The sequence below is a fragment of the Callionymus lyra genome, chromosome 12 (assembly GCF_982586985.1).
Source record: "Callionymus lyra chromosome 12, fCalLyr1.hap1.1, whole genome shotgun sequence".
NCBI lineage: Eukaryota > Metazoa > Chordata > Actinopteri > Syngnathiformes > Callionymidae > Callionymus > Callionymus lyra.
Window position 1 is genome coordinate 15454180 of NC_141829.1, and position 13627 is coordinate 15467806.

The window sequence follows — 13627 nt, forward strand, 5'->3', positions numbered from 1 at the left end:
ACATCGAATCAGCGATTTGGACGCGAAAACAACTTCCTGAGTCTGGTTAATATCCACATGTGTAATTCATGCCTCTTACTGGCATGAACACACGCCTAAGTCTTTTTATTAACCATCGAGATACATTTTAAAATGTAGTAGTTTAGGGTTTGTTGCCAACTATCCAACTTCGAGCCGAAACTATTGGCGCAGAAAAAAGGGTAGAAAATAGTGACGTTGTTGACATTCATTGAAGTGTCCATCATGGGACTGAACAGCATGGACAAGATCTTTGCTCTACAGAAGAACCCTGACCACATCAGGAACCTGTGTATCCTGGCGCACGTTGACCACGGTATGTTTGTTGCTGTTTACATTTCTGCGTACATCATTTGTTGTTAACTTTTTAAACAAATAATTTACTTTGCTTAAGTAAATCTTACATGTCCGTCACCATAATAATAAGAAACAGAAAATATCTGTAGGTGTTCACTGCCCTCTTAAACACAGATGGGAATTAAGTTCATATCCATCACAAAGGACATGATCTTAATAAAATAAATTGTATTTCAAATTCCAAACATTTTCTAGAAATAATTATTGCAATATATGACAATAACGTTATGTTTTGATTTGTACTCTAATGTATATAAAATCCAAATATTTTACATCAACATTTTTGCTCCATTTGATGGTCCATTTTATTCTGTTTTTGACAGGGAAAACCACTTTGGCTGACTGCTTGGTGGCAAGTAATGGCATCATATCAAGTCGCTTAGCTGGAAAGGTACTTGATATTTGCAGTATTATTCATCATGTTATTTATGACAGTGATTCTTGAGAATCTTCCTACTTTATTATTTTTTAAATGTTCGCCTGTTTTCTAGTTGAGGTATTTAGACTCTCGAGAAGATGAACAGGTCCGTGGGATCACCATGAAGTCCAGCGCTATATCACTGCACTACTTACACAGTAAGTTTGACTTTTTACTTGTTTGTTTTATATTAAACACAGTTCTTATTTCTCCCTGCTCTCCTTCCAGAGGATAAACAATATTTGGTTAATCTGATCGACTCACCGGGCCACGTGGACTTCTCTCCAGAAGTGTCGACTGCTGTGAGGTTGTGTGATGGTGCCATTGTTGTTGTTGATGCTGTTGAAGGCGTTTGTCCACAGGTACGTTTAAATTTCCTTTTATTTGACTCAAGTGTTCACTTTGTTGTCAACCTAATAATTAAAGCTGACACTCTGTATTGAGATTTCTTTTTTCTTTTAAAAATGTATTTTTATTAAACATTAAATTAACAACATTTTGTTAGTAGATTGTGATGGAAAGACTAATTTATAATGTTTTGATTAATTTACTTTGTGTTGTGGTATGAACAACACACACATTAATTTATATTTTATGAGAGTGCAAAATCTATTATACTATTCCACTACTGTTGACGATCAGGTACCAGTTCAGCATCACACCCAGGTATCTTTAAAATAATAATAATATGTGCGGTTTGGAGCGATCGTATATCAATTAAACGTGTGTGGTCAATGTGATACTCCACTAAATATTGACCCCAGCTTGAAGGAAGATACGACAAGAATTGTTGGATTTTCTATGCTTTATATACGCATGTAAAATCTGGCATCAAGAGGTTGATAATTGAAAAAAAACACCCTATAGATGTCTGGGATACATGGTTGCCTTTTAAGAATTCAAGCATCAGAAATATTATAGTTACTTTAGACGATTTAAATTTGGTTTCTGTCATGATCACGTTAATCATTTTTAACAAACTTTTCTTCGACGGCCACATACGGTGAACCTTATTTAAGTTGTGTGAACTCAATTCTATTTTCCTTTCTAAAGACTCAGGTTGTTCTGCGTCAGGCGTGGTTGGAGAACATCAGACCAGTGCTGGTGATAAATAAGATCGATCGATTAATTGTGGAGCTGAAGCTCACGACTCAGGAAGCCTACAGACACCTACAGAAGATCATGGAGCAGGTCAGTGACGTATTCTTGGAATCTGTTGGAAATGTTCTGTTTACACACATGTTTAAACTCTTAACCTTCTAAGTTCATTATGATTGTAATTGTCAATTATATAATCAATATTCCTAGACTCATTCATTTATGTAGATTTATCTTTATTTAGATTACCTTTGAAAAGATATTATTTATATTTAGGTGTCAACCTAAAGCATTAGTAAATTAGAATACATCATAATTATGGTCATTGAAAAGTAAAATTGACAAAAGACTTAAAAAAGAAGCTCTTTGAGAAAAGATGAAAATAAACAGAATACAAATATGATTTATGTTATGTTATTTTTAAAGCAGTGTTCTTCTTCTAACTTTTAGGGATGACAAAATCAATCTTTGTTCTCTCTGCCAGGTGAACGCTGTAACAGGGTCTTTGTTTACATCCAAAGTACTTGAAGATCGAGCAGAAAAGGTCAAAGAGAGTTCGGCAGAGGATGATGCTCAGACTTATGACTGGGATGCTGGACTGGAAGAGGCGGATGACTCGCACCTATACTTTTCTCCGGACCAAGGAAACGTGGTGTTTGCCAGTGCCTTGGATGGATGGGGTTTTAGGTAAGTTCTCCAGATATTTACTTATTCTATTTTGATTTGCCTGAATCCCCTTCATTGAAGCTTACAAATATAAATGACTTACTTTCTCTGAATGTGTGGAATTACCACAAAAAATATATAAATATCTCTTTCCTCAAGATTAGGGATTATCTTAAAAAATATTAAAGGCTGTTTGAAAGCCTTTAGATTCCTTATGCGTCATACATACTATAAATAGAACGAATATATTTTTTTGTGCAAATTAATTAAATTGATTTTATTTAAAAGCTGCAAAACAGCATTTTTTTTTTTTTAATTTGGTAACTATATTGTTTATTCTGTGAATACTACAGTGGTAACCAATCACTGGGCTGGAACAGAAAAAAAGTTTATTTTCTCTTTTCTTAACTAAAACAGTCTATAAAGTGTTTTGTTTTTTAACGGTGGATTTTTACCAAAGTAGAAATAGACTGTGACTCAAAAAAACTGTCAGAAAAACTAGTTAAAAGACAAACTCTGAATGAGACCCTTTGGATTTTGTTCCAGGAAAATGTCTTGCAAAATGTATTTTCTTCTCATTTGCCATCATTACCTTTCGTCTTGTTTTTTAATGTATGTCAATATTTTTATTTTTTTCTGACTGAAAAAACTGCAAAAGCAAAATGTTCTACTGCTTCAAACTGTAAGTTAAGTCGAGAAGCCAGTTTCTCAAACAAAACTGTTATAATCTGATATTCAAACACAGTTGTAAATGTCAAAGCTAAAAACGGTTAAATGCAATAAGGTTATATGTCCACTTGGTTCTTTGTAATTATGGATGATCATCTACAGTTGTTAATGAAACAATATAACGTAAAGTATTTCCTTCTTCTCATCTCAAATAATATACATTTTGTAGTGTCTCGCAGTTTGCAGAAATCTACAGCGAACGGATGGGAATAAAAGCTGACGTGCTGGAAAAAACCCTGTGGGGAGATTTCTACCTCAATGCAAAAGCAAAGAAGATCATGAAGGGAGCTCGGGTACATGTCTTCTGTTTATCATGAAGTGTTTTGTTGTGTCGAATTGCAATTGTTTTATTTTTATTATATTTTAATTTGTTCATAAAAATGAATCTGAAACCTGGGTGGGCGATTAACTTGCCTAAAGGGCTGTTACAAAGTATAATCCTATTACATTTCATTTGATAATATTTTATATACATTTTATTGAAATATAAATGACAAAATATTTCTGTAAAAAAACATGTTTATATTGTGCACAAAATAACAGTTATATGTCAGTAATATATAGGATCATCTTTTTGTCAAACGCACAGTGAAACGCATTCAATTCATAGGGATTTTTTAGTTAAATCAGCTAAAAGAATCAATAAGAAGTCAGAGTCAAAGACGTCGACATAAAACCTTTTATTGTATCACATGGTTTTCTTGTTTTACTGTTAACCCTGATTTGAAGACAACGTAGGTGAAACAAAAATATGCAAAAACGTATTGGAGTAAAGACTTTTTCACACTTCAAGTGATGTTAATGTTCATTAATTTATCATCTCTCCCTGTTTTTGTTGCAGAGCAAAGGCAAGAAGCCCCTGTTTGTTCAGCTGGTCCTCGATAATATTTGGAGTCTGTACGACGCAGTCCTCTTAGCAAGGCAAGATAAAATTAAAATGATTATTTCTAGATGTCTTGTTGACTCCAATCTGTTCAACTGAAACTTTTCTTCTGTCATTTGTGATTAGGGACAAAGTTAAAGTTGAGAAGATGGTGCAGTCATTAAAGGTGAAGGTCATGGCAAAAGATTTGCGCCACAGTGACCCCAAAGTTCTCCTGTTTGCCATTTGCAGTCAGTGGTTACCGGTCTCATCTGCGGTTCTCTGTATCCTTTGTCTCGATCGTTTAATTTTTGTTACCTTCACACCGTGGAGAAACTCCTTAACCAGTCGACCACAGCAATGGTTTGTGCAAAACTACCAAGTCCACTTGAAATCTCTGAAGAAAGAGTAGAAAAACTGTTGAGCGGCGGAACAAAGAGATTTGAAACTTTACCTCAGCAGACTCAGGAACTTAAAAAAGGTAAACACACCCTCCGCTTTAAACTATATATTGTCAATAATTAACAATTGATGTTTTGTATCAGACACCATTTACAAATCAAATGAAACATGAACAGGGTTTCTTTTCAAAAGGTAAAAAAGTAACAAAGAGCATTTATCTTTTTTGTAAATACATTTACCCACAGACAATTTTGGACAGTGAAACTGAGAATTTCTGACATTGCAGTTACACCTTTCAAACACAAGGGGATATATATTTTCATTGTTCATTGAATACTTGTATACAGTTTTGGTAAAAAAAATAGCTAATTTAATAATGAAAATAAATCGAAACCATCATCATATAAAATGAGTCCAGGATCATTATCATTTTTTTTATACAAGTCATGTCAAATAGATGTTGCCTGTTCAGTGTGTTTAACTATTTTCTCAATTGATAGCATTCCTCCAGTGCTCCAGTGAAGAAAGTGCTCCCGTTATCGTCTTCGTATCCAAGATGTTTGCTGTGGACAACAAGGCTTTGCCCAAGAACAGACCGAGGTAATTGTGTCTTAGCTTATACAGTTATTTCCATGACCTCCTGTGACCTTTGTGTCAATTTTACCCGATATCAGGCCATAGTTGTGGTTGAATCAGAAAAATCCTTCTGTGACCTGTACATATTAAGTAAAATCCCATTTATCCTAAAGTATGTTTATTCAATAAACTATACCACATCTGCTCTTTTGGGAATATTACAAGTAAGACACCAGGGGGTGCCAGACGCACTTTCTAAAAACTACTGATAGGGCCTTTAAATTACTTTCTCATTTAGAGTTTGTCTTTAAAAGATGAAAGAGTGCACTGGTTGAATAATTTTATTCTGAAAAGACACACCAGCTAAAGGTGGTCACTTCCTTCAAAGGCTGGAGATGTCCAGCTGAACGCAAAAGGGCTTGATAAGGGAAGACCTTTTTTGACTTCAGTTATCTATAGGTAATCTGTATTTTTGCGAAAATAAATTCCCTTAAGATTTTTTTTTATGTGTTAGAGAAGTTTAAAAGTTAAAAGTACTGCATTCTTCTATTTTATTTTTTACATATGACAAACTCTAATATGATGTGAAAAAGGGAACTGAGATTATACGTTTGAACTATTTCACATATTTACAATAATTATCGGTCACTCTTTGTTCTTTATAATTCAAATCTTCTGCCAATTGATGAGTTCAATGTCTAGATATTTTTAGTCCTAAAGTCAAAATGAATGCGTATTGTGAATAGTTTTGTGTGAGATTAAAGTTAAAAATGATGTGTTACAATTGTGTAACTATCCTTTCAAGAGTTAAGACAATTTAAACTCACAATTAGAAGTTTTCAGAATGTGTATTTATTAATAATTTAAAGTAAAACGTGAATGATTTTGGAATATGATTGAAAGAATTGTAATATTGTACAGAATTTTATTATTATTATTATAGATTGTTGTTTTTTTATATAATTAATTTGATCTCAATGTATTGCTGTTTTAGGCCGTTAACCCAAGAAGAGATTTCCCAGCGCAGGGATCTTGCTCGAGCGAGGCATGCTGAGAGGATGGCCAACAATCAAAAGGATGCAGAAAGCTCGCCCCAGGAAGTCGCTTCCACAGGTAACACACAAAATATCGGCTTATACTCCCCTTTTTTTTTAAAGCATATTGTATTACTCAGTTTTTTTAACCAACCATACAAATATTTTAGTAAATATTTTGCAAAACTGTCTTTGTTAAGTCTCCACAAAGATGGAATTTATTTTGTATTGTAAACTGCCTCAATAAAACCAGTTGATTGCGTTTTATAACTACATTTCAAGTGGCCAAATTTCTTGTGCTTATGGTTTTCACTGTCATTTGTACGATCTGACATAAAATTCTGCTTGATCTTGTCTTTTGCTCCCTGAACAGAAAATGTGGAATCTATCCCGCACAGGGATTCAACCCCAGAGGAGGCCGAAGAACAAAAAGTTACCTTCATAGCATTTGCAAGAGTCTTCAGTGGGGTCGCCAAAAAAGGAAAACAACTGTATGTGATGGGACCAAAGTATGACCCCACTAAGGGCCTACGTATGGTAAATGAATATAATATACTTGTGTTCCTATTGTAGGAGTTTTTATTCATTTTTCTCAATACTTTTTTTTTTCTTTAATTGTGTCTACAGCTTCCAGGTGGCAGTACAGTTTTGGAATGTGTGTCAGATGTGCCTCATCTGTCCATTTGTTCCATGAAAAACTTGTATGTGATGATGGGGCGAGAACTTGAAGAGCTCGAGGAAGTGCATTCTGGCAACGTGCTCGGTGGGTATTATTTTATTGACAGATTTATTTTAAGCAGCACATAAGCAGAGCAGTAGATTGGGACTCTCGTTTCTTTCTGAATTTATGAGGATACTTTGAATCCAATGTATACGGGTTAGCGGCCACCAGGGGGCGCGCTAGCAGGAACTGCAAGTGCAATGGGAGAGATGTGGACTTGGAAGATAATGAGTTTAATGAACCAAAAGATCAACCTCTGTTCAAACAAGAAAAATATGGTTTTATTAGAAATAACATTATAATTTCTTAAACTATATTTGTAGTTATGTTTTGTTCTTCTTCATCAAGGTATCGGAGGTTTGGAAGATTTTGTTTTGAAGTCTGCGACTCTGTCTTCTTCTGTCGCCTGCTCACCCTTCACTCCACTCAACTTTGAGGCAACTCCCATACTGCGAGTGGCAGTAGAGGCTAAACATCCAAGTAAGATTTAACAGAAATGTACATATTTATTCATTTGACTTAAGTTAACAGAAATCTGATATTTACATACAGTTATGGAAAAATGATTACGACCAAACTTGTTCATCCTTAACAATAGTTTATCATTAAAGTACCTTCGTGTGTCATGTGACTAACAGAAAAGAAAGAAAAAATGTTGATTTAACAATTTAAAATAACTTTTGTATCCATAAAACATGAAAAATGTCTTCAAATCAAACTAATTATAAGCGTTTTTTGTCCGTACTATTATACTTTACTACTGTCACTTTTTTAAGATGTTTTTTAATCATTTTATTGTTGTCAATTGTATATTATTTGGCGCAGTTTGATCCATTATTGATGTTAACTACTTAATAATAATAATTTAATGAACATAATTGAATATAGAAAGATGTTTCTATCAAGTTCTTAGATTTTCTTGTGTCGATAAGTTAAAATGGCACCTGACCTGGTTTTCATCATGTACCAGGTGAGATGCCGAAGCTGGTCCGAGGGATGCGCTTGTTGAATCAAGCCGACCCTTGTGCCGAGGTTCTGATCCAGGAGACGGGAGAACATGTTCTGGTCACAGCTGGTGAGGTTCACCTCCAACGTTGCCTGGACGACCTCAAAGACCGGTCAGTTTTTAATTTTCCATTCAATGAAAGGTTTTAAAGTCAATAACTTTTTTTTTCCTGGTTTCTCTCGCAAAGGTTTGCACAAATTGAGATCAGCGTATCCAATCCCATCATTCCCTTCCGAGAAACGGTAATCAACCCTCCGAAGGTGGACATGGTGAATGAAGATTTCGGCAAACAACAGAAAGTAGCCATCATCCATCAGGCAAGTCGATAGTTTTATAGTAGCAACTATCCATTGCTGGTCCAATAATCCTCATCATGTGTGCTCTCAGGATCGCTCGGCCGAGACTGTGCTCGTGGATCCTAGTGGTCTGATCACCCTCACAACACCAAACAAAATGGCTACTGTCGGTGTGCGGGCAATACCGTTACCTCAAGGTTGGCTTTAAAAACAAAGTTATTTAAACGCTTGACTCAAATTTTCCTCTTAGCTCCGTGGAGAATTTTATTATAATAGTTTTTGTTTCCTTGCAGATGTTACTAATCTCTTGGAGAGTAGCTCTGATTTGATAAGAACGCTGGAACAAGCCAACATGTCCATAAGAGAGGGGAAGAGTTTGGATGTCAGCGACATCACCCTCGAAGCTCTCTGTCAACTGAAGGCTCGGCTCGGAGAAATGCTCAAAGGAAAGCGATGGAGAAACACTGTGGATAACATCTGGGCGTTTGGTCCTCGCAGGTATGTTTGGGTTACAGGACACGAGGGTCCTGTAAGGAAGACATTTAGGGACGACCAATAAAAACTTGTTCTTGGTTTAGTAAGTAGGGTCATTTTTATTTGTAAAGTGCCTTTTTTCATACCAGGGTTACAAAACGCTTAAACAACAGAACAATACACAGTTAACATATATTCTTTAAAAGGTCAAGACAACATGGAGACAAACACAACAGCTCAAAGAAAATCAGGGAAAAGCACAAATAGAAATGTCTTAAGATGTTTGAGGGAGAGGAAGATCATTCCAAAGCTTAGGAGCAACAGCCTGGAAGGATTTCTCTCCTCTGGTCCTGAACCGTGTTCAGGAACCATCGGTAGATTCTGATCCACAGACCTCAGAGCCCGAGCTGGGGTGTAAGGCTGGATCAGATCACTGATGTAAGGAGGAGTCTGACCATGAATAGATCTGAAAGTAAGAACCAGAATTTTAAAATTGATCCTGAAAAAAACTGGCAGCCAGAAGAGTTTGAAGGATCGGAGAAATGAGTCCTTCTACTAGAGCGGGTTAGAATTATCTCGAGTTCTTGTGTAGACACGAAAATAAACTGTTACAATAGTCCAAACAAGAAGACACAAACGCATGGATTATTAACTCAACTAAATATAAATTTTGTGTAGCACGTGATTTGCATTGTTAAAATAATTTGTCCTCTTGTTTGTGTGAGTTTGACAGCCTGTACAATGGGAATTGAAGTTTCCTAGAGAGACACATTACACTCATTAAACTGCGACTGTTTGAGAGGCTGTCAAATCAAAGCAAAAATAGAAGGAAGGAGATTAGCCTCAATATGGTGGGAGAATAACATGTAATTCTTTAGATGAGAATAGGTTTGATTGGGTAAAATATAAAGTTGTGTATTTAAAGTATATCTACTCATTTTATAGACCTGGATAAACATCTAGATTTAAGTCACAATATTTCCAAATGTAGAAAATGTTAGTCTGAAAACTAAATATTTATTTCTTTTAGAGTTGAACTAGAAATTATTAATTAAAAATGTTAAAGTTATCTGGCCCTGTAAATGCAGTCAAAGGGCCACATATGGCCCCCTGACAGAACTTGCTTAGGTCTGTTCTAGAATGTTCTCCTCACTCCATAAGGTTTATCTGACCGAGTGACTACCAGGTTCTTGACTCAACAGTTCTTTCTAGAGATCTCAAATTCACCACCTGAGCTTCCACATCTCTGCTCTCAGGTGTGGCCCCAACATTCTAGTGAACAACGTGGACGGCTACAAGCGGCCCTCGATCTGGCAGTGCCTCTCTAGGGAGGAGAAAGCAGAGAATGCCGAACCTCAGACATGCGTCCTACGCGGGTTTGACAACAGCATCACCAGCGGGTTCCAACTGGCTACACTGTCGGGGCCGATGTGTGAGGAGCCCATGATGGGAGTCTGCCTCTTCCTCGAGAAATGGGAGGTCCAGGGCTCAAACAAACCACAGACGCATAACTCGTCAGACGGCGAGCCTTTGAGATCAGAGACGGAATCGGAGACATCTGGACCTGCACAGGATGTTGCATCGAGTCGAGAGGGAGAGAAGCCAGAGCCCGTCTCGGCCGACTGCTACTGGCCTGTGTCGGGGCAGCTGATCGCTGCCATGAAAGACGCCTGTCGCCACGCCTTCCAGGCACAACCACAGAGACTCATGGCTGCCATGTATACGTGCGAGATCATGGCTACATCGGATGTGCTCGGTAAGTGAGGTCACTAACTTGACATGCAATTTGGCTGATAGAACTTTATATAATGAGTCATGTGGTCACAAGTGCCTCTTTTACAAGCCTTAGTTTCAGTTTCTTATCTAATCATTTCAAATGCTTTTCCTGCCCAAAGAACATGTTTACTTACATATAGTCAACTCGGGGGTTGCAGTAAAAATCAAAGTGTATGTTAAAACATTGGGAAGTTAAATAGTAATTGCAAAGAATATGTTTTTAATATTATTATTTTCATTTCCCTTTTTAGTGCTTTATTGAACGGTTGATTTTAATCAGTATGACATCGTGTGTGGATTTGAAAATGTCCTGTCGGCACATGTTACTTACTACTCTTACGACTGTCATCGGAAGTAACGACTTATCGCAAGAAAGATACATCTACGATGTGTCTTTTCATAACGTTAAACAATATGGGTAGCCAAAAAAACAGTTAAGCTCTACAGATGCAACAGGAAACGTTTGTAATTGTTTAAAATATAATGTGATTTGTTCTGGTATTTAATATAGTTGGTAACTGAGGATTTGCGGTCAAACATCTAAAGAAATGTTTCTATTTAAGAATATATATATACAAAATTGTATATTATGGTTAAATACATTCCTGACTTTGCACCAAAGTAAACAATCCTCCTTGATTCTCACCTTCATTTAATCTGTACCTAACATATAATTTGAGGGAGTTTAGCATCAAATAATACAAAATATTATTAAAAATATATAGTATTTGGAAAGATAAAGTTGTTATCGTCCCTGAAAGTTCCGATTTATTGAAGTGAATTTCATGCGTTACTGGTTTCAAAACAATGGTAATTCATAATTTTAGACTATTCAAAACTAAACTTAAATACACAATCTGCAGTATTAAAAATAATGTCTCTGAAGGACTTATCTACATTATTCTGACACTTAGTAGATAGTATTCATAAATCTCTGACCACTGCTGTTGGTAGAAAATTTGGTAGATCCTTTAATTGAAATGTTTATTTTTATACAGAGAAACATGTTTATAAATCTATTACTTTCACAGAAGATTGTTTTCTGTTTGACAGGCCGGGTTTATAGCGTGATGGGGAAGCGAGAAGGTCGCATTCTTCAGGAAGAGATGAAAGAAGGAACGGACATGTTCATCATCAAGGCTGTGCTGCCTGTTGCTGAGAGTTTTGGATTCGCAGATGAAATGCGCAAACGAACCAGTGGCTTGGCGAGTCCACAGCTGGTTTTCAGCCACTGGGAGGTAATGATTGGTTTTTGAAAATCAAGATGGGAACTTCAAGTGTTGATGGCATTATTAAGTTTTCAATTTCTCCTGACACTGAAAATAAAGCGATTCAACAAAACCATTTTCTTCTCTTCAGGTGATCAGCAGTGATCCATACTGGGTTCCTACCACTGAAGAAGAATACCTGCACTTTGGTGAAAAAGCTGACTCCATCAACCAGGCTCTTAAATATATCAATGGTGTCAGAAGACGGAAAGGCCTCTATGTTGAAGAAAAGATTGTGGAGCATGCAGAGAAGCAAAGAACGCTCGGAAAGAAAAAGTAGAGCAACGATATTTACAACTTTGTTGGATATCATGTTATTATTTTTTACCCAGAAATTGCCTATTTCTAACAAGTTGTAGAATTTTTGTGCTCAAAGAAATTATAAAGAATTGAAAATCAATTGAAATCCTTTTTTGTTTTTAGGCTTCTTGAATATTTATATAAATAAATAACTGACATAATTGTAAAACTGGTCGGCCTTTTCATTTATATGAAAAATACATTTCGGAATGTTCTATAGAACTAAAATATAACTGCAATAACATGGCTTAGTTAAATTATATGATTCTTAAACACATGTTTTCATTAAGACAAAGAATTTATTTATTTTAAAATGTTTTTATCATCAAAATTTCTTAAATTTGATCCCAGAAATTTTGTGTTTATTTTATTGTAAATATACAGAATTTAAATCAAATAAAAAATAAAAAAATCCTGTTTACTTTTTGTTATATTTAAATAAATTGTGGGAAAAATAATCACAATAATAAAGTTTAATAATTAACAACTAAAAAATGGGTAAATAAATTACGTTACCTTCCTGAAACCTTGGCTCCTGCTACGATTTGAGTTAACGCAAACATGTTAGGTTTAGGGGGTTGGTATGTAAAACTGCCGGTCATACTAAAAAATTGTAAGTTAGTAAAGGTTATTTGTAAAGTGCCTTTCTAGACCAGGGTCACAAAGTGCTTAACAATCAAAAACAATGAATAAAACCAGAAATTTTAAAATTTTGTCCTGAAAGACACTGGCAGTCAATGCAGTTTTAAGGATCAGGGAAATGTGTGTTCTCCTACTAGAGCAGGTCAGAATTTTCACTGCAGAGTTTTGTATTAACTGCAGGCGAGACAGATCCTTGTTTAGACTAGAAAGTAAAATGTTACAATAGACTAAACGACAAGAGTTTCAATTAATTTAAACTCTCAAATAAGGCAGCATTTCAGGAACATATTATTTTTCTACTTGCTGTGTAAACATCAGACCCAAAAAGAAAAGAAAACGTAAATAGGCAAGGCAGTAGGATAATAAAATGTAAACAATGGATTGTTAACCTAGTATGGATCCTTGGATAATATATTTATTACATACTTGTATTCCATACACAGAGGTACAAATCAAACATTTTGAGGTATCACATGATTCAACAAATAATGAGGTAATAATGTTAAATATATTGTTATTGAAAACATGGAGGGTAAGAAATAGTTTGAATAGAATGGTTAAAATAGAATTACGGGTGATAACACCGTGTTGTTAAAAGAACATTTCTATAATATATGTGTGGAAGAAGAAATGCAAACAAAAACAAATTATAAAACGATGATCGGAACCAAAACAAAACAGAAGCGGAACCCTCGTTCCACCGTTGTTTCCGTCGGAAGGCTTTTGGGGTTCATATGACATAGTGAACACAATAAGGTGAGTTGTGTTTATGTTTTTACGGATACAAATCTTTTAGTGATGAATTCATATCCATAAATATCTCTTACTTGAACCTTCACGATAAACAAGTTGGTTATTTATCTGAAAACGCTGCTTTTTCCCGCCGTTATCGATTTATTGCTATTTCTGCTAATAAAATAACGCTAGTTTCTAAAGGTCGTTGTGTTACCCGCTTAAAAATCAACGAGTCTGTCGTAAAAAAAC

At 35.5% G+C, this 13627-nt stretch overlaps 1 protein-coding gene across 1 annotated transcript; it reads left to right on the plus strand.

The window, feature by feature from the left end:
• The first annotated feature begins 47 nt into the window (after positions 1-47).
• On the plus strand, positions 48-12164 carry efl1 (elongation factor like GTPase 1). The gene is made up of 22 exons (XM_087804417.1): positions 48-334; positions 699-766; positions 867-951; positions 1022-1155; positions 1847-1984; positions 2376-2578; positions 3456-3579; positions 4128-4207; positions 4296-4432; positions 4507-4629; positions 5051-5150; positions 6121-6239; positions 6534-6697; positions 6788-6923; positions 7230-7361; positions 7852-7999; positions 8075-8204; positions 8275-8380; positions 8477-8681; positions 9914-10413; positions 11487-11671; positions 11793-12164. The coding sequence occupies exons 1-22, from the start codon at positions 244-246 to the stop codon at positions 11979-11981; spliced, it is 3297 nt and encodes a 1098-aa protein (XP_087660543.1). The 5' UTR covers positions 48-243; the 3' UTR covers positions 11982-12164.
• Positions 12165-13627: the final 1463 nt, after the last annotated feature.